This window comes from Sorex fumeus, unplaced genomic scaffold (assembly GCF_029834395.1).
Source record: "Sorex fumeus unplaced genomic scaffold, SorFum_2.1 ptg000061l, whole genome shotgun sequence".
Classification (NCBI taxonomy): Eukaryota; Metazoa; Chordata; class Mammalia; order Eulipotyphla; family Soricidae; genus Sorex; species Sorex fumeus.
Genome location: NW_026606118.1, coordinates 44,240,387 through 44,261,632, shown reverse-complemented (window position 1 = coordinate 44,261,632; position 21,246 = coordinate 44,240,387). Strand labels below are relative to the sequence as shown.

At 43.2% G+C, this 21,246-nt stretch overlaps 1 protein-coding gene across 2 annotated transcripts in view; it reads left to right on the top strand.

The window, feature by feature from the left end:
- NEK3 (NIMA related kinase 3) overlaps positions 1-21,246 on the top strand; it is a 32,147-nt gene that overhangs the window by 307 nt on the left and 10,594 nt on the right. For both annotated transcript variants that reach the window (XM_056126247.1, XM_056126248.1), the window contains exons 2-9: positions 1,120-1,213; positions 1,300-1,397; positions 6,303-6,386; positions 7,157-7,224; positions 9,020-9,106; positions 11,474-11,528; positions 15,601-15,801; positions 16,707-16,779. In XM_056126247.1, coding sequence (XP_055982222.1) covers positions 1,120-1,213; positions 1,300-1,397; positions 6,303-6,386; positions 7,157-7,224; positions 9,020-9,106; positions 11,474-11,528; positions 15,601-15,801; positions 16,707-16,779 — 760 coding nt within the window. The remainder of the gene's footprint in view (positions 1-1,119; positions 1,214-1,299; positions 1,398-6,302; positions 6,387-7,156; positions 7,225-9,019; positions 9,107-11,473; positions 11,529-15,600; positions 15,802-16,706; positions 16,780-21,246) is intronic.

Below are 21,246 nucleotides of genomic sequence, written 5' to 3'. Positions count from 1 at the left end.
CTGCACTCAGGAATTACACCTGGCAGCGGTGCTTGGGGGGGTGGGGTGACCATATGGGATACTGGGGATCGAACCCTGGTCGACCACGTGCAAGGCAAGTGCCTACGCGCTGTGTTATTGCTTCAGCCCCAAGATGGGTATGTTTTATATTCTTGCTGCAGCATGCCAAAACCTTGGCGTGTTTTGTATTCTTAGGATGCTGCATTTAAGTAAAAGGGATAAAAATCATCAAAGTTTAGTCGGTGCTTATTTGATCTCAATGAAAATTATTTGTAATGATTTTCAATTTGAGGTACAGGTAAAGGCCCTCCCGTTGATCGTCGATTTGCTCGAGCGGGCCCAGTAACGTCTCCATTGGAGACTTTGTTGTTACTGTGTTTGGCATATCGAATACTCTCGGTAGCTTGCCGGGCTCTCCGAGAGGGGCAGAGGAATCGAACTCGGGTCGACCATGTTGGCCGCTTGTAAGGCGAACGCCCTACCGCTGTGCTATTCAATTTGATGTTGCCTAAAGCTGTAGGAAAGCTTTATTATAAGCAATTTAGGGGCTGGAGCAATAGCACAGCAGGTAGGGCATTTGCCTTGTACCCGGCTGACCTGGGTTTGATTCCCAGCATCCCATATGGTCCCCTGAGCACTGCCAGGTGTAATTCCTGAGTGCAGAGCCAGGAGTAACCCCTGTGTATCACCCGGTGTGACCCAAAAAGCAAATAAATAAATAAATAAATAAAAGCAATTTAACGGTGATATTATTATTATTATTATTATTATTATTACTATTACTATTTGCTTTTTGGGTCACACCCGGCAATGCACAGGAATTACTCCTGGCTCATGCACTCAGAAATTACTCCTGGTGGTGCTTGGGGGACCATATAGGATGCTGGGAATTGAACCCAGGTCTGCCGCATGCAAGGCAAATGCCCTACCTGCTGTGTCATAGCTCCAGCCCCATTGGTGATATGATTTAAAAGGTATAACAGTGCATTGAAGAGAACAGACCTAAAGCGTGTGACATTGAAGTTTGATACAAATAATACTATGGAATATATACCATGTGTAGTGGTTGCTTTTCAAATGAAATAGTTTGCTGATAGTTATTGAACATCTCTTTTCTAGTCTTTCTCAGATACACAGAATTGTAGGAAAGAGGCAGTTCTGTTGGCCAGAATGAAGCACCCTAATGTGGTTGCCTTTAAGGAGTCATTTGAAGGTAAATAGGAATTCAGCATCTCAGTGTCCTCTGAATTTGATTTGTGGCCTCTAGGATACCCCTAAAGAACCTTGCATTTGTTTCAGCTGAAGGACATCTGTATATTGTGATGGAGTATTGTGACGGGGGAGATCTAATGCAGAGGATTAAACATCAGAAAGGAAAGTTGTTTCCTGAAGATGTGGTAAGAGGCCGACTCACGATTTCCCTCAGAATCACTCTTTCCATAAAATTTATACAAGTTAAAGTGAAAGCTGTCCTCTTCCTTTGCTGGGCAGTATGCAAGTCCAATTCATGAACTGTTTAATAAAGCCAGGTAGAGCTCTATTTTTCAAAATTTTATTTTATTTTTATAAATTCGTTCACAATATTCGATTACATTTAATATTCAAACATCAATTCCACCACCATTACACCTTCCGACCACCATTTTTTTTTCTTTTTGGGTCACACTCGGCAATGCACAGGGATTACTCCTGGCTCTGCACTCAGGAGTTACTCCTGGCGGTGCTCAGGGGACCATATGGGATGCCGGGAATCGAACCTGGGTTGACCGTGTGCAAGGCAAATGCCCTACCCGCTGTGCTATCACTCCAGCCCCGCCACCACCATATTTTGGATGTTTCCATCCCGAACCCCAACCCCTGCCCCAAAGCAGAACTGAAATAATTTATTTTATGTCTTTTGTTATGAATAAATCACTGAAAATGATCCGGAAAAGTTTCCTTAGAGGAAAGCATGTGAAGATTGTTGTATTCCACCCAGGGGCCATTAAGCCCTTCCATTAAGAGCTCATTAACATGTTAAAGGCTGAGCCTTGTGTGCATACGTAAAAATATATTTCTAAGATTGGTTACTTTGCCTTTACTTTCTACTTTATTTATTTATTTATTGAATTGCCGTGAGAACAGTTACAAAGCTTTAAGGTTTAAGTCTTGGTCATAGAATGATCAAACACCCATCCCTTCACCAATGCATATTTTCCGCCACCAAGAACCCCAATATACCCCCCATTCCACCCCTCCCCCTGCCCGTGAGGCAGACGATTTCCACTTAACTCTCTCTCTCTACTTTGATTACATTCATTATTTTGACAAAAGATGCACCATTATTATTTGGAATTTCCCCCCAACAATCAGACCTCCTAAAAAGGCATCTTGAAATAATTTGTTTTCTATTGCTGGTTATGATGTTGTTCTTCATAACGCTCTTCAGTGTCGATTTTGGATTTCTGATACTTCACTAATTAAGTCTGGAGAGATTTGTGTCAAAAGCTGCATAGTACCGAGATTGGTTTTTGTGCCTCTGGTTCCATGACTGTGTGGGAGAGCCACTTGTGGGGGCAACTCGTGGTCTCGGTGGGGTGGGAAGGATGTACTGGTTCTGCCCCCCATCCCATGAGGCCATAGTTGCCCTGTCACCACCCACTCATACCTAGCTGTCCAATAGGGTCTGAACTGGCAGCCACTGTGCCAAGGGTGGGAGAAGGCGGAAGAGACAGACACCCTTGCCCTCCCAGGGTGGGGGGGGGGGGCACAGCGCCGTAGCTTAATGCATAGTCCTTTCACATTTCTGCCAAAAGCTGCTGGGTTCTGAATTACGTCCATGTGCCTCTGGGTCCATGGTCATGCCGGAGAGCCTCTCATGGGGGCAACTCATGGTCTCAGCGGGGCAGGAAGCTTACCTTCTACTTTAAACTGCCTGGGCTACTCTTGGAATATTAGTGGTGTGAGTATGAGATATTGTATGGTCATGAGTGTGGCCGCGTGGTCTAAGAATAGGTTTACTCATGGATGAGTCTTGGCCCAAGCATGTGGAGAGCAGCCATGAGCATGGCGGCAGTTGAGTTCTGGAGGTTTTTGGCTGCTGGGGTCGGGTCCTTGGGGCAGCGACGGGTCTCACCTGCTCCCCTCCGGGGTGCCCTGAATGAAACAGCCTGATGTGGGATCCAGTGGCATGGCTATGGCGTGTCATCTATTTTTTTTTTTTAAATTGGAGAGTTAGTACTACGGACAAAGCACTTGTTTTGCATGTGGACAACCAGAGTTTGATCCCAGGCATTGTATATGGTCCACTGAGCCCTGCCAGAAGTGATCCCAGAGCACTACTGAGTGTGGCTCCCAAAATAACAATAATAAAAGACTGTTATTATTTAGTAATAATAAACATTTATAATTTATTATTATTTAATATGATCATTTGAAAAAAGTTTAAAATGTGAATAAAATAAAAGCATTAATATCTAGCATTATCTGGTACATGAGTTGGAAATGACTCATTTTTGGTTTTTTATGCATTTCAATTTTTTTTAATGAATCACCACCAATGCCCCCAGTTTCCCTCCCACCATCCCCCTTCCCCAGCCTGCCTCTCTTGCAGGCACTTTTCTTCTTTCTTTCTCTCTCTTGCTCTCTCTTTCTCTCTCTCTCTCTCTTTCTTTTTGGGGATTATGATTTGCAATACAGGTACTGAAAGGTTATCTTGTATGTCCCTTTACCTCCTTTCAGCACTCAGTTCTTGTCCGAGTGATCATTTCCAACTGTCACTGAAAATGCTTCATTCTTGTACTGGTGCTGTTGCTTAGTATCACCATGTGCCTACATGAGATTATTTTATTCTAAATTAGAGAAACTTAATAAAAAAATATCAATTTGAAATGTCCATGTTTAGGGGAATTTAAAAATTATATTACTTATATTTGGGCTGGAGCAATAGCACAGCGGGTAGGGTGTTTGCCTTGCATGTGGCTGACCCGGGTTCGATTCCTCCACCCCTCTTGGAGAGCCTGGCAAGCTACTGAGAGTATCTCGCCCGCACGGCAAAGCCTGGCAAGCGACCCGTGACGTATTTGATATGCCAAACACAGTAACAACAAGTCTCACAAGGGAGACATTACTGGGCCTGCGCGAGCAAATCAATGAACAATGGGAGGACCGTGACCCAGTGACCCATTAAAATTTTAGAAGACAGATTGCTGTATTTGTATTAATACATCACAAGAAGAATAAAGTATAAATTTCCTTCAAAATTAACTTTTCTTTCAAATTTTTAAAAAAAATTTACTTTAATATGAGGACAAACAGGTATATATAATGTTTAATGTTTAGCAATAGTTACAGTGAAAATAGATGAAACAATTTATCCGCCTTCAAGCCCTACCTATTTTATTTTTTCCTACCTATTTTAAAACTAAATTGTCTACTAAAATAGAAAACAGATTTTATTCACAAACTGTAACTCAAGTTAAATAGCTCAAGTTTTGTAAGGTTTATAGCTATTATAGTACCTAATGTAAAAGTATGTGTTATTTGTGTAATGCGTCAGTTTTTAATGTGTATGAATAAAGAAGGCAATAGGTGTATGTAATAGTAAAGCTTTGCTTAAAAGCCCAAACAAACTTTCCCCTTGTTTATAGCCTAGAAAATAAATGCAAAACTTTGGTATGCAGATAATACAGCTTACTGTTTCAATTTTCCTGAAGTGAGTTCTAAGTAGTCTTCTAAATTGATTAATAATTGATTGGCATAGCCACATAAAAATAATTTGGTTTGATATACTTTATACCTTTAAAATTATTCATTGTTACCTCAGTGTAAAAGAAAAACAATTAGAGAATATTATCCAATTAGAGAATATTCAGTGAGAATTTCTCTGTGAAGACAGTTACTGTATTACTATATTTAATTATGTGAGATAGGTATCTCCATTTTCTTTTTTGTTTTAACTTTTTTTTATTGAATCACTGTGAGATAGACCCTTACAAAGCTGTTCATGCCTCTATGGCAGGTGATTTTCTTCTCTCTCTCTCTCTCTCTTTCTCTCCCTCTCTTTCTCTCTCTCTTTCTCTCTCTTTCTCCTTTTGTGCATTGTGTTTAGGTATCTCCATTTTCCAAGTTTAATAAAATCTATTTAGAAAACTGTAATTCCAGAATCAGGAATTCATGTCCAGCTAGCCTGAATTTAGGGAAATTGAAGGAAGTGTCTTTTTCATGGCTTAGTTAGTATCACAGTTTCCACATTAGTAATTTTTTTTTAGATTATTTCACTATTTAAAATGGTCTAATTTGAAGCCAGAGAGGTAGAAAAAGTAGTACGGTGCCTCTTGCATGTGTCTGACCCCACTTCAATCCCTGACACTGTACTGATCCTTGATGTCTCCAAGTATATTGCTGATGGCTGTCTGGCGTTTCTAAGAACAGAAGTTTGTTATATTTCTTATAGAAAAAATACATGTGTTGGTTGTTCAAAAAAAAAAAAAAAGGTAAGCCCCAAGCACAGCTAGGCGTTGCCCCCAAACCCAGAAAGACTTCAAATATTAATAAAGAGTATTGGTATAGATGTTTTCCGGTTATAAGTTGTGCTGTCAACAATGTGGGAGGTCAAGCTCAGCTTCAAAGGGATGGATCTCAGAAAAAAAATAGCTTTTTTGGTTTGTTTATTTGGCAGGATACACCCGGAAGTGCCCAGGCCTTACTTCTAGCTCTGAGCTCAGTGGTCACTCCTAGTGGGGTTCAGAGGACCATTATGGGTTGCTGGGACCAAACTGGGTTAGCCACGTACAAGGCCAGTCCTCTGGCCTTGTACTCTCTCTCCAGCCTGGAACCAATCAGTTTTAGAGGGTCTAAGCTCCTGGAAATTCTGGATACTATTGACATAGGATTTGAAAGCAGAAAACGCTGACCTCAAAGGATTGTTGGTAATATAATGAGATGTTTTAATGTTAACTCTGGATATTCTGAAAAAGAAGATGAACAATCAATAAAATGGGTATACTATAGTTATAGTATATTTATGTATTGAAGGTGAATTACTTAGATGTATTTAAAAAATACTTTAACTTGGTTGAATACAGGAAAAACATGAAAATGCATTTCTTTTTCATACAGAAGGTGATGAAGTTGGAACTTAGAGCTTTTATGAATCAACAGTGAATCTTTGCTGAACTATATGGCTTTTCAGAGTTCCATATTGACATTATGTAAAACCCAGGTCAACTAAGGCCTAAAGAAGGTCCTTAGAATGTTAAGGTTCCTTTGTGTTGTGAGCCAGTTATGACACTCTTGCGTGTTTGCATGCTTTTCCCCTATAGATACTTAACTGGTTTACACAGATGTGCCTTGGAGTAAACCACATCCACAAGAAACGTGTATTACACAGAGATATCAAGTCCAAGGTAATACCTTCTTAAAAATAATTTCTTTCAGTCTTTTTTCTGTGTTGTTATATTTCTCTTTGGGCAAATTCCTTTTTATTTTATTTTTTTAGAAAGGTTTTTTTTTTTTTTTTTTTGCTTTTTGGGTCACACCTGGCAATGCTCAGGAGTTACTCCTGGCTTTGCACTCAGGAATCACTCCTGGCGGTGCTTGGGGAACCATATGGGATGCTGGGAATCGAACCCAGGTCAGCTGCATGCAAGGCAAACGCCCTACCCGCTGTGCTATTGCTCCAGCCCCGCAAATTCCTTTTAAGATATATTACATATTCTATATATATCTTAAGTATTAGCCCATTTTACTAGCCAAATGAGGTACTTCCTAAAATCAAAAATGCTTTTAAATCTCTTCAGCGGTACTTGCTGCTTGGTTCCGAGCTCTTTCAGTGATGGTTTCCGGGATCCATACATGCTCTCGGATGGATCATGGCCAGGCTCCGAGTCACCAGCTAAGGTTCCTCTGACCCACGTGGATTAATCAGGTTCTGCTGATGCAGCTGACAGCTCGCTCTTTCAGTTTCTAAGCAGTCGTCTTCAATCCCCAAGCAGCCGGATGAATAGCTGTCAAGAGAGTACCTTGTCTTTTAGTGTTCCACTCGAGCTCCAGCTGTCAGCAGTTCTACCATTAATCTCCATCATTATCGGGCTTTGAAAGACAGCTTCTCCAGGGACCTCTGCCTTAGGTTTGAACGATGGAATTGTAATCTGAGCTTTTCTTTTTTTTAATGCAGAATATCTTCCTCACTCAAAGCGGAAAAATAAAACTGGGAGATTTTGGATCAGCCCGTCTTGTCTCCAAGTATGTCTGTCTGTTCTAGTTTAGTGACAGTTATTCAAAGCATCAGTATTCAGTAATGTCCTGTAATCATTTATTTTTAATTTAAAAGGCATTTCTTTAGGCAAACTCTTGATAGGCTGTACCAAGATTCCACATAATTAAATAACGAAGAGCGACAATAACAGTGGCAACACAATTTAGAAAAACTAGAAGGAAATAGAATGTAATATTTATAAAGCCACTAGAAGACAAATGACTTTTAAGGACTATGAAAAATTAAGGGGACTAAATTCTATAAGAGTGGAAATTAGGGCCGGAGCGATAGTACAGCAGGTAGGGCGTTTGCCTTGCATGTGGCCGACCCAAGTTTGATCCCTGGCACCCCATATGGTTCTCCCCAGCACTGCCAGAAGTAATTTCTGAGTGCAGAGCCAGGAGTAACCCTTGAGCATTGTTGGGTGTGACCCAAAAAGCAAAAAATGGGGCTGGAGAGATAGCACAGCGGGTAGGGCATTTGCCTTGCTTGTGGCTGACCCGGGTTCAATTCCCAGCCTCCCATATGGTCCCCTGAGCACCTCAGGCAGTAACTCCTGAGTGCAGAGCCAGGAGTAACCCCTGTGCATCGCCAGGTGTGACCCCAAAAGAAAAAAAAACAAAAAAGAAGTGGAAATTAGGTACATTGCAAGTATGATAAAGCATTAGTTTATCATAAAGAAAGCTATACAATTTGATATATATAGTGGATGTTTACAAAGAACAGTCACAGTAACTTATCCATGAATAAGCAATATTTGAAAAGCAGAGCTGATAAACATGGAAACAGGCAGATCCATCTCAAATAAATGCAAATGGAAAGAAATATCAGCTTCACTTACTAAACTTGTAAGAAGCACTGAAACCAATACTTGACCGAACAGAGATAAATATACTTGTATGTTTTTGGTTGTATTGTAACTTAGTGTAAAGCTTTTGGAAAGCAATTTAACAGGCAGACCTCAATTAAATACATGAAGAACTACCTGATGGTAATTTACCTTCTACTCCTGGTGATCTCCCAAAACCTCAGTACAAGAGAAAAAGAACAAAACCCTCCCAGGATGCTTGTCACAATTTTATTTGTAACAGTGGAAAACTTGAAAGCATCCTAAAAATGGTGGGGCTGGGGACCTCTTCTGAATCACTGGGAAAAATTTTAAAGATTAGGGAAACATTTAGTGTAGTGAAATTTAGTGACAAATTGAAATAAAGATTTTATATATGAAATAAGTTCAGTTAAATGTTTCTGATTAAAGAAGAAAGTTTCTCATCAGTGATAACACAGGGGTTTTTTTTTTGGTATTTGTTTCATAATTTCAGACATTAGCACTGTATTAGCACTGTCCTCCCGTTGTTCATCGATTTGCCCAGCAACGTCTCCATCGTGAGACTTGTCGTTACTGTGTTTGGCATATCGAACACATTTCGGGTAGCTTTGCAGGCTTTGCCGTGCGGGCGAGATACTCTCGGTAGCTTGCCAGGCTCTCCGAGAGGGGCAGAGGAATCGAACCCGGCTCTGCCAGGCTGGCCGCGTGCAAGGCAAACGCCCTACCACTGTGCTCCAGCCCATTAGTGATTAAAATAATTACTGTTACTAAGGGTGACTAAGAAGAAGAAACTACAGAAAATGTAAACAGTAAAAATTCTTCTCATTGTCTCCTCTTTGGCTTCTAAACATTTTCCTGATAGCTGTCAGAGACAGTGTTGCCAGTAAAATTTTATCTATATCCAAAGACAGTTAAGCAGGGCCTCCAGTTTAATCATTTTTTTATGGTTTTAGTCCTATGGCGTTTGCTTGTACATATGTGGGAACACCCTATTATGTACCCCCAGAAATTTGGGAGAACCTGCCTTATAACAATAAAAGGTAAGTAACATTCTTATATCAGGGCGAAAGACTGGGTGGTCTTTCGTGCTTAGTTTTTATATATGAAAGCACTATGGAATCTGAATTGCTAGTCTTCTAGACCAAAATTAGAGCTTCCCAGTTGTTTCAAATTGCGAGAGGTAAGTGGGGTATCTTGTTAAAAAATACTGAGGGACTGAAGAGATTGTACAGGGTTAAGACTCTGGCCTTGCATGCCAGCGATCTCATTTTGACCCCCTGCACTTACTTCCTGGTGCCAAATGCTGCTGGGGGTGATCCCTAAGCATAAAGCTGGAAGTAAATTAATCACCCAGCACCACCAGATGTTGCCCTAAAACATCCAACAAAGTAATAGAAACATTAACGTCCAAAAAATCGATAGCTCACAGAGCGAAGCTTTGCATGCAGGAGGCCCAAGGTTTGATCCCCTGGAGCTCATCCCAGTGAGCACAGAGCCAGTAGTAACCCTCCGCACTGCAGGGTGTGCCCCAAAAATAAATAAATAAAGCTGAAAACAAAGCAGAACCACAGCAACAACAACAACAAAAAAAACCATTTAAAAAATTACAAAAGAAAGAAGTCATTTCTCAGGACAGGATGAATTACATTATTGGCTCTTAAACTTTGTTGCTTCTGCCTTTAACATCCCAAAGCTCCGCTTCCAGCCATACTTGTTAAATCAGAATGTCTGGGGTAGGAAGCAAGTGTCTGGAATTTTCTGAAATCTCCAGTTTTATTCCCACGTGCTGTGAAATTTGGGGGACACTGATTTATGTCTTTGCATAAGCATTTATAGAATTAGATAAGAAGTGCTTGACTGGTGGGTTTCTTGGGTACAAGACAGTCTTTGTATAAAGTATAATGATTTTTTAAATAGTTTTTTAAATAGATTTTTTAAATAGAGAGCCCCAGAGGCCTTTCCCAGGTGTGTATGTGTGTGTGTGTGTGTGTGTGTGTGTGTGTGTGTGTGTGTAGTGGGGGTCAGAGGGTGGCGGGGGATGGTCCAGGGTATAGTGGTGTGGGCCTGAGGAGGCTGCAGAACTCAGGTCCTGTGGTTCTGGGGCGACTGTATCTTCCCAGAGGTCAAATTCAGGATCATCCCTCTAAACCATCTCACCAGCCCTCAAAGTCTTAGGATTTAAAAAGCATCAAATGAAAATTATTTTAACTCCTGCTGAGTCGACGTAAAAGGTGCTGGTCCGTGGCAAGGGATTGGGAGATCCAGTGATGTGCAGGAAGTGGCAGTCAGACCATTCCAGGGGATGGGGAAGGTGCCCCGGGCAGTGTTCCTTGTCAGTCTTCCTGGAGCTCTCAAATGAAGAAAACAGAACACAAACTTGGAAACCATTGATGAAAACTTTTGAGTCAGAATTGAAGGAGTTTCTTTTAATTTTTATTTTTTATTGACTTCCTTTTGGGGGCTTTCCCCTGGGTGTGGACATACTCCTGCCTCTATGCTTAGGGAAGCATATGCCGGGCTGAGAATTGAGCCTGGGTTGGTCCCTGCAAGACAGGTACTTTCCCCCAAGGCTATCGCTCTGGCTGGCCCCAAGGAACATCCTTTAGACAGAGCAGGGGTTGGGGTTGGGAGGTGATAGTCGGTGATGAGAATGACATTAGAAACTGGAGATGCTTGGCCTCAGCTGTGGATTTTTAGAGAACTATTTTGCAAGTGATTCAATCAGTTCTCGTGTTTTGGGGGGGTGGAGCTAGGACGGGGTGGAAAGAGCCCCAGAGACTCGTTTTGGCTTACTGGGAGCAGGGGCCTGGCACAGAGCACTGCACGTCAGCTGTGATCCTGGGGTGCACAGATGGGCGGGCGCTGCAGACTTCTACCATGTCTCTTTGTGCTCTGATCAACCCAAGTCCCTCGTTCTCTCCTCCTGCACCAAACACTACTGAAGTGAGCCAATTCACCCTAGTCTCTAGGGGTAGGGATGGAGGAGAGGAGAATTTGTATTTGTTTGGGGCCTACATCTACATCTACCTATGCTCAGAGTTTACTCCTGGTTCTGAGCTCAGGGATTGCTCCCGGCCGGGCTCAGGGCAGGGGGTAAGATGCAGGGGTGCGGGTAGGGGAGAGAGTGGAGTGCGGGTATGTGCCAGGGATCAAACCCCCATACAAGGTAAGTGCCTTCCCCACTTTACTATTGCTCTGAGAAAATTCTGTTGTGCGCGCCACTCTTTGGATGTGTCAGTTAGCCCAAAATTATCACTTACTTTATTTCAGTAGGTAGGAATTGCTTATGGTGTCTGTTCTTATTAAAGAATGACCTTTCAGGTTTTTCCCCTATAAGAAACAGGCATGTATTTCATATCATCATTCACAGCCCATTTCATCATTTCATTGCTTCTTTATGCTTCCAGCGACATCTGGTCCTTGGGATGCATTCTGTATGAACTGTGTACCCTTAAGCACCCAGTAAGTATGGAGAGCCAGCAGAAAAGGCAGCTTCCAATCAGCGCTGGCCAAATCTCAAGGAACGTCTCGAATGTGCCGTTGGCAGTTTGCTTTCCCAGGATAAATTCTTTACACACGTTTCCATATTTCACTGTTTTATTGCTATGCTCTTTGCCTAAGGCTACTTCTATAGCATATACTAATAGAAAACTTCCACTGTTTGATTTCTCTGATTCTATATTTGGCTTTCTTTCTTCTTCCCTGTTTCCCTTTATTTTATTTCTCTTTTGCTGTTTTTAATTTTAATTTGCTAAAATACACGTGTCCATTAATCAGTAATTTCCCACTGCTGTCTCCTCCCTGGTGCTTTCTAATCTAGTTCTATGAATTTGAATTTTCTAAATATTTGTGTAAGTGAAACTTCGTGCTTTTATGTGTGTGACATTTTATGTAGCAAATTTGCAGAGTATATATGTGTGTTGTAACATGTCAGAATTTCCGTTTTATGACATGATAGTCTTTGATATGTTCTTATGATGCTTTGTTTATTCCTACATCTGTGGGTGGACATTTGAATTGTCCACCTTTGGCTCTTGGAGATACAAGGATCTGTTAGAATTCCCATTTTGAATGTTGGGGAAGTGGTGATGTTAAGTCGCATGGTAATTGTATGCTTTGCTTTTTGAAGAACCACCAACTGTTTTCCAATGTACACCATTTTCAAACTTATTTTTTTGTAGTTAAATTTAACTTACGCCGACTTCTATACCAGAATTCATAAGAAAATACTTTTTCCTAATAGTTGTCCTCTCAAGCAGGTTTTTTTTTCTTTTTTTGGTGGGAAGTAGCAGATGTTAATTTAATTTTATTTTTTTCTTTAATTTTTTAATTTTTACTAGTGAGACACCATGATTTTTGGGGGTCACACTTGGCGATACTTCCTGGACCTGCCAGCTCAGCTTGTTGAACTTCCTCTTTGACCTAGTCTCTTGACCCCCACGTCTTGTCTGTTTTAAAGGCAAAATAGTTCTCAGATGTTCAGGAAATGCAGAACCTTGGTGGGATGGTTAGAAAGTCCAAGGCAGGCCCCTGGAACTGGCCGAATGGGCTGGAGCACCTGTTGCACCTGTGGGTGCAAGAGCCCCTTCTGTCCCCGGCACCAGGTAGTGTCACACCTCAGGCTGTGCCCCTTCCATGGCCTACACAAAGAAACCCGAGGCAGAGCAGTTTCAATGTTCTTTCCTTATTACCTGATCTTTGGAAAACTATGTTGACTCTAACCTTTTCATATCTTCACTCAGGCACGTTATTTACAGGCAATAATTTTGCGGGCATATTACTGTTATCTTTTTTGGGTCACACCTGGGGTGCTCCAGGCTTATTCCTGGGTCTGAGCTCAGGGAGAACTCCTGGTGATGCTCAGAGGACCATCTGGTATGATGGGGATTGAACCTGGGTCGGCTGCATGCAAGGTAAATGCGCTTCTTGCTGTGCTGTCGCTCTGGCCCCACACACATTCTTTTCTAACTCACCCCAGGGTTGATAACTAATGTTCCAGTATATTTATTATACAGGGAGTATCTATTTTTGGTGTTGCTATGCTGTGTCATTTTAAAAAAAAAGTGTGGAGCTAGTCTCGGTGGTACTTATTGATCATCACACAGCCATGGCATTGTGGGGCCCACGCAGCGCTAGGGATCAGACAAGGGTTTTGGAGAGGCAAGGTCTATGCTCTGCCATTTCAGTCACAGTAAGTGACACAGCTCCCAGTAAGTCAGTTGTCCCCCACTCTGTAGCTGGTCAGATTTTAATAGCTATTTTGTGGGGGAAAGGACTCCATGATAGCGATAAAAGTCTATTCCTTTTTGTCCTCCCAGTTGGTGCTCAGGAGGCCTGGGGACCATACCCGGCAGACTAGTACTATGTGAGGATTGAGGATGTGGTGCTGTGTAGGCCCTGCGGACTGGGCAGTAGGGACCACTAGAGACACACCCCAGGGCCCACCAGAGTCCAAGGCTACTCTGTGATGCTCAGGAGTCCATGTGATGCGGGGTTTGGACAGAGTCCTGCTTTCCCTCTGTACTGTCTTTCTGGTCCCAGGCAATAGAAGTTTGAAACTGGAAAAGTCTAAAATGTGATTGACAGGGAACAGGCCAGAGAATGTCAGAATAGGTGAAGCAAAAGAATGTTACAAAGATATAAATATTACAAACCTCTTTAATGTAATTTGACTGTTTATATATGCCTGTGATTTTTAAAATGTACTAAAATACATGTATACTTGGAAAAAACACCAATGATGATTAAAAGTCCCTAAAGCAGGCATCAGTGAATGAGAAATTATTTTACTATTTACGTTCGTTTTCTCCTGAACTATCATTTTAGTGTAGTAGCTGAAGGATACCTCTACAAAGACAAACAACCAGGCTGCAGATACATTTTAAAAATTAAAATAGGGGCTGGAGCAATAGTACAGCGGGTAGGGCATTTGCCTTGCATGTGGCCAACCTGGGTTCAATTTCCAGCATCCCATATGGTCCCCTGAGCACCGCCAGGAGTAATTCCTGAGTGCAAAGCCAGGAGTAATCCCCGTGCATCGCTGGGTGTGACCCAAAAAGGAAAAAAAATTAAATAAATAAAATTAAAATAATTAATGAATTTTGTTCAATTGAGTTTCTCTCCCTCTCTCTCTTTGGGGGGGGGGCATCCCCATGGTGGGCAGGGGTCATTCCTGCCTCTGAGCTCACAGGTCACTCCTGGTGGTGTTCAGGAGCCATATAGGGTGCTGGGGATCGAACTGGGTATGGCTCCATGCAAAGCAACCACCCTACCTGCTGTCCTATCTCTCTTGACTCTTCAGTTGGTATTTTTTAAGTTTCATGTTCTTTCCTTAGATCTAATGTTTTGAAATCCATTGTGATTTGTGTTGGTGCCACCTTCATGGTTCTCAGGGCTTACTCCTGGCTCTGTGGCCAGGGATCATCCCTGGTGAGGCACAAAGCATCTTGTGCCAGACCAGCAATCGAGCCTGGGACTTGCACTTGCAAGGTCAACACCCTACCTGCTGCACTCCTTCCTGAGCCCCTAAATGAAACCATTTTTTAAAAAATGTATTTATTTATTTGTTTATTGAATCACTGTGGGAAAAGTTACAAAGCTTTCAGGTTTAAGTCTCAGTCATGCAAATATCAAACACATTTCCCTTTACCAATACTTATTTTTCACCATGAAGAACCCCAATAAATACCCACCCCTCCAAACCTTCCCAGTGCCTGTGAGGCAGATGAATTCTAGTTAACACTCTATCTACTTTGATTAGATTCATTGTTTTGACAAAAGATGCACCATTATTATTTAGAGTTTACACCCCCAAATCAGACATGCTGAAATGGCATTGTGAAATAATTTGTTTTCTACAGCTGGTCACAAGAATCAAATGATGTTGCGCCACTATTACGGCCACGCGACTTTGGATTTCTGGTATTTTACTTATTAAGCCTGGAAGTATTTCTGCTGAGAGTCAGATAATTATGAGATTGGTTTCTGTGCTCTGGAGCCATGGCCGTGCCAGAGGGCCACTCGTGGGGGGCAACTCCTGACCTCGGTAGGGTGTGAAGGATGAGCCGGGAATGTCCCCCCTTCCCATGAGGTTTCAGTCGCCCCATCACGACCGGCTCATACCTGGCTTTCCATAAAGCTCCAAGGTGGCGGCCACCTTTCTTTCCAAAGGGAAAAAGGCAGAAGGGATCAACACCCTTTCCCCTCCGGGCAGGCATGGTGGCGTGGATTAACACATAGTCCATTCACTTTTCTGCTGCAAGCTGCCGGGCTCTGCATTAAGTCCTTGTGCTTCTGGAGCCATGAAACCATTTTTTTTTTAATTTTAAAATTTTACTTTTATTTCTGTTTGGAGACTGGACCTGGCAGTTCTCAGGGGCTTCTCCCAGCTTGGTGTTCTGGGGCGCACCTGATGGTGGACCTTATGGTACCGAGGATTGAACCCAGACCTCCTGCATTAAAACATGCGCTCAGCCTGTTAGACTCTTTCTCCAATGCCCGGTATCAGCTTTTCATGATCAACTTATCTTTGCAGTTTCAGGCAAATAGTTGGAAAAGTCTTATCCTCAGAATCTGTCAGGGGTCCATCCGTCCGTTGCCGTCCCACTATTCCTCTGAGCTGCAGCAGCTGCTCACACAGATGTTTAAGAAGAACCCCTCACATCGCCCTTCCACCACCACCCTGCTCGCTAGAGGAATGCTGGCTCGGCTCATCCGGAAGTGTCTGCCGCCCGAGGTATGCGGCATGTTGGGTTCATCGCAGGAAGGTGTCTGGTACAATAGTTATCTCTTAAACACATGAGTTGCACGGTATGCATGCTTGCAAAAAATTAAACCAGTGCAGATGTATTATAAGAAGGAATAGATAAGAGTCTTAAAGTATATGAAAATATGTGTAGCAACACACTTTTATGTGTGTGTCAGTTTAGTCTATTTCCATATGGTCACCCTTTGCGTAGACTATTTTACCTAAGCACAGCGGTAGGGCATTTGCCTTACACACAGCCAACATGGCCAACCTGAGTTCGATTCCTTCGCCCCTCTCGGAGAGCCTGGCAAGCTACTGAGAGTATCTCACCCGCACGGCAGAGCCTGGCAAGCTCCCCGTGACATATTCGATATGCCAGACACAGTAACAACAAAGTCTCCAATGGAGACATTACTGGGCCCGCTCGAGCAAATCGATGAACAATGGGAGGGCCTTTACCTTACCTTCTTGCATGAGAGAGCTTTAAGGTCTTAAGGAGTGAATTTATTGAAAGTTACTCCTTATGTCGGAAAGTTATTTCATATTCATAATCCATAAAATATCAAAAAATAAACAAAAAAACCTTCCTTTCTATCCTCTTCTCTCTTGTACAGTTCTGTCTGTCCCCAAATAAATCACAAATGAGGTTGCATATCACTCCAGGGTTTTATATATATGTATATGTGTGTATACATATATGTCTACACAAATATGTATATAAATTGTATATAAATATATCTCTGGTCTAAGTTCTATGTATATTTTTAGTTCTATGTATTTTTAATTGTTATTCTTATCTTTAAACTCTAAGTATTATTATATGGGAGAATGTTGATAAAACATTATGAGAATGTCTAAAGTATGTTCTTGAAATTATCTAATTAAACTTACAGATAATCACAGAATATGGTGAGCAGATATTAGAAGAAACGAAAAAATCCAAGCATAGTACACCAAATAAAAAAGGTAAGAATTTGGGGGAGACTTTTTTTTGCTGATTTTTAAACAATGCAGTATAACAAAAAAGGGAAAAAATATATTTCAAGTTATTATATATAATTTTCAGATATACTGATCACAACATTTTTTAACTTTAGATATAATTCTGTATTGTGCTAATTCAAGCTTTAGTTTGCCAGAGATAAAAAGAAAATTCTAGTTTGACAACTTTGTGGATATAAAACTTGTTCTGTGTCTCATTAGCATCACATTTATTCTGGTAAGTCCTGGATTAGGTCATTTCCCGGGATGCCTAGGAATCTACCATGAAAGCAAAATATTAATCTCACAGGAAACTGTTACCTGTAAGGTTCTCAGAGAATCATCTTGTACACAAGCTTTTACAATCCGCCTTTGGGGCTGGAGAGATTGTACTGGAGTTCAAGCTACTGGCTTTGCATGCAGCCAGCCCCAGTTTGATCCCTGATAACCGCGTCATCCCTCTGGTGTTACTGGGCACAGTGCTAGAGGCCTAGCATCACTGGGTGTGGCCTGGAGACCCTCAAACACTGCTGGATCATCACAGAAGTTCTCAGCATCAGTTTGTCTGAATAGCACCACATCTTCAGCCCTTAACTAACACTGAATGAATTCAGCCCAGTTGACCATAAATCACTGGATGGGGTCCCAGGGATCTGGAACACCACTTGGAGACCCTCAGACCCCCAAAAGGCAAACAGAAAAAAACAAAACAAAACAAAATAGCGTTTCCCAAAGTTGAGAACTGTTCACATAATAGCTGCACAAAATTTCCTTGTGCCTGGGCCTGGTGAGAGAGACCAGTTCACATCCTTTGCATGGTGGGGGCAGGGGGGTGAGGTTCTGTCCTGGGTACCACACATTCCCCTGAGCACCACCGGGGGGGGGGGCCCTAAAACAGAAACAAGCAAACAAACATTTTCTGTGTACCAGTAGTCTCTCCTGAGCACATTTCAAATACAAATAGAGTGTCTTTGGAAGTTGTGACCTCTCAGTTTCTTCCAAAGTGACTTTTGTCTCTTCCTATTTGACATCAAGGTCTTCTACAAGAGATTGAACAAAGATAAGTGGGACGAACAGAATGAGAAGGAAGTGGGGCCAGGGAGATAGCTCAGAGGTTAAGGGACTTGCCTTGTCGGAGCTGACCCCAGTCTGCAAGCAGCCTTTGCCCAGCACTACTGAGTGTGACTCAACAGCCCTACCACCTTCCCCCATTAAAGAAAAGAATAAAAGGAGCAGAAGCAGTAGTACAGTAGACAGGGCACTTGTCTGGCACATGGTCTGCCAAGGTTTCATATGGTCAGGTAGCCCATATGGTCCCGAGAGCACCACCAGGAGTAATTCGTGACACAGAGCCAGGAATAATCCCTGAGCATTGCCAGGTATGACTCAAACACTTAAAACACCAAAACTTTTTTTTTTCCCCTTAATGTAGGAGTACTGCTATTTATTCAGCCACTGATTAGCTGATTGAATTGTGCATGAATTCCACCTTATTTTTTTTTCATTTTTTATAATTTTATTTATTGAATCACCATGAGAGCAGTTACAAAGTTTTTGGGTCTAATTCTTGGTCATACAATGAAACACCCGTACCTTCACCAGTGCCCATTCTCCACCACCAAAAACCCCATTATACCTCCATCCCACACCCTCCCCCTACCTGTGGGGCAGATGATTTCCACATTACTCTCTCTCTACTTTGGGCACATTCAATATTTTGACACCAGACCCACCATTATTATTTGGGATTTTACCCCAACACTCAGATCTGCTGAAAAGGCAACAGTAGACAATTTGTGTTCTATTGCTGGTTATGAATAACATATGATGTTGCGTGGCTGCAGTAGGGCCATGTGATTTTGAAATTCCGAAATTTTAACACTTAAATCTGGAGGGTTTTCTGCCAAAAGCCACTGGGTTTCGAGATTTGCTGCTGAGTCTCTGGGATCATGGCCGTTGAGCAGCTTGGTCAGGAGCCAGAGAGGCCATTCGTGGGCGATGACTTGGGGTCTCGTTGGGGTGGGGAGGACAGGCCTGGCTCCACCCCCAGCCTGTGAAGCCCAACGAGTTTCGTCGCTGCAGGCCCAAGCCTGACTGTCTAATGGCCTCTGGAGGATGACGGCCACTGAGCCGCCAGGGAGAAGCAGGCGGAGGGACAACACCCTTTCCCCCGTGGGGTGACCCGGTGACAGTAACGTACTGTGGGGTCTGGACGCATTTCTGTGCAAAGCTTCTGGGTTTTGAGATTTGTTTCTGAGTCTCTGGGATGATGGCCGTTAAGCAGCTTGATCGGGGGCCAGAGAGGCCGTTTGTGGGCGATGACTTGGGGTCTCACTCGGTGGGGAGGACAGGACCAGCTCCACCCCCATCCCGTGAGGCCCTGCATGTCTCATCACTGGGGACCCAAACCTGACTGTCCAGTGGCCTCTGAAGGATGGTGGTCACTGGGCCGCCAGGGGGAACAGGCCAAGGTACAAAACCTATTCCCACCTGGGTTGGCCCAGCACTGGTGACCTACTGCAGAGACCAGACGCATTTCTGCCAAAAACCGTTGGGTTTCAAGATTTGTTTCTGAGTCTCTGGGATCATGGCCGTTAAGCAGTTCAGTCAGGAACCAGAGAGGCCATGCCTCCAAGTATATAGCTGAGCCGGAGGTGGTTTGTGGGTGTGTTTTCCACATACCTAACTTTTGGCCGTTTACTTTCTTGGTAAACTTTGTCCCAAGTTTTTGGGGGTCTGGCCAAAGGCACAGCAGCAATTTTGGGGTATCTGGAAGTCTGAAGGCACCATGAGGCTGCTGATGCACTCGCCTCACAGGTACAGATAGACCTGCTGGCGGCACCACACCCCCAAAACACCAAAACTTTAAGCCTGCAGATCACTCACTGACCTGTTGCTCACTGCCTCTTGTTTAGTGCTCCTGATCTTCAGCATACTACAAAAGAGACAGTTTGAAAGTTGCAGTGTACTGTTTCCTTTCGGTTATTGTTGGTAGGCTTTCGGGCCACACCCCAGGGTGCTTGGGGGAAGGGGGGTCATTCAGCTTGCTGGTCAGGGATTGCCTGGCAGTGTGCTGGGAACCATGTGGTATAGGGTGTCAAACTCAGGGCTCCCTCATGCACTCAGCCCCTTGGGTCCTCTCCCTAACATTCCACTGTTTTTCTTAAATTACATTTTCATGTTAATTTCGCAAGAACCCTTCTCTTGGTATAAACTGCAGCCTTCAATTCACTGTACTTTAGGTAAGCAGTGTGCATTGTACTTTAATTTTTTTTTTTTTTTTGCTTTTTGGGTCACACCTGGCGATGCACAGGGGTTACTCCTGGCTCTGCACTCAGGAATTATGCCTGGCAGTGCTCAGGGGACCATATGGGATGCTGGGAATTGAACCCAGGTCGGCCGCGTGCAACGCCCTACCCGCTGTGCTATCGCTCCAGCCCCTTTAAATTTTGTTTTAACCTTCGATGACATGCTAGGTGACTGGGAAATTAATCACTTAATCCCTTAACTTCCCATTAGTCGTCGATTTGCTTGAGCGGGCGCCAGTAACGTCTCCATTTGTCCCTGTCGCGTGCTAGTGTAGCCCAATGGCATCTGTTCGCTCCGGGAACATGAAGGGCCTCAAACCGATTGTTCATGATCTTGACAAAGAGGTCTGACCATCTGGTAGGTGGGCGGCCACGCGGTCTTTTGACATCCCGTGGAATCCAATCAGTAACAGCTCTAGTCCAACGGTCGTCTTTAAATCTCATTACGTGACCAGCCCATCTGATTTTCGACACCTTGGCAAATGAGACAGCGTCCCTGATCCTTGATCGTCCACGGATGTCAGAACTCCGAATTCTTTCTCTCATTTGAGTGAAACGTGATATTCCAGGCATAGCTCTTTCTATTCTTCTTTGGGAGACCTGAATAGCGTTCTCATCTTGTTTGCGTAGGGCCCAGGTCTCTGAGGCATATGTTAATGCAGGAAGAACAGTGGAATCAAAGAGATGTGCCCGGAGCCGGAGGTTCTTCGTCCTCTTAGCTATTTCTTCGACGTTCTTGAAGGCATTACAAGCCGCTCTCTTCCTCCTGCACAGCTTGGGTGCCAGGTCATTTGTCATGTTGACCTCTCGACCTAGGTACACATAGCTGTTGCATTCAGAGATGGTCGTTCCATTGAGAGCGAATGGGGTGTCAGGAACAAGGCTGTTTCTCATAAACATTGTCTTCGTAAGATTCAGCTGTAGTCCTACCTTTCCACACTCACGGTCAAAGTCGGCCAGCATTTGTGCCGCTTGGCTGATGTTTGGTGTTATTAAAACAATGTCATCAGCAAAGGGAGGTGGTGTAGTTGCCGACCATCTATCTTCACTCCCATTCCTTCCCATTCCAGTCGTCGCATGATGTTCTTGAGGGTGGCACTGAAGAGTTTCGGTGAAATGGTATCACCCTGCCGCACCCCTCTCT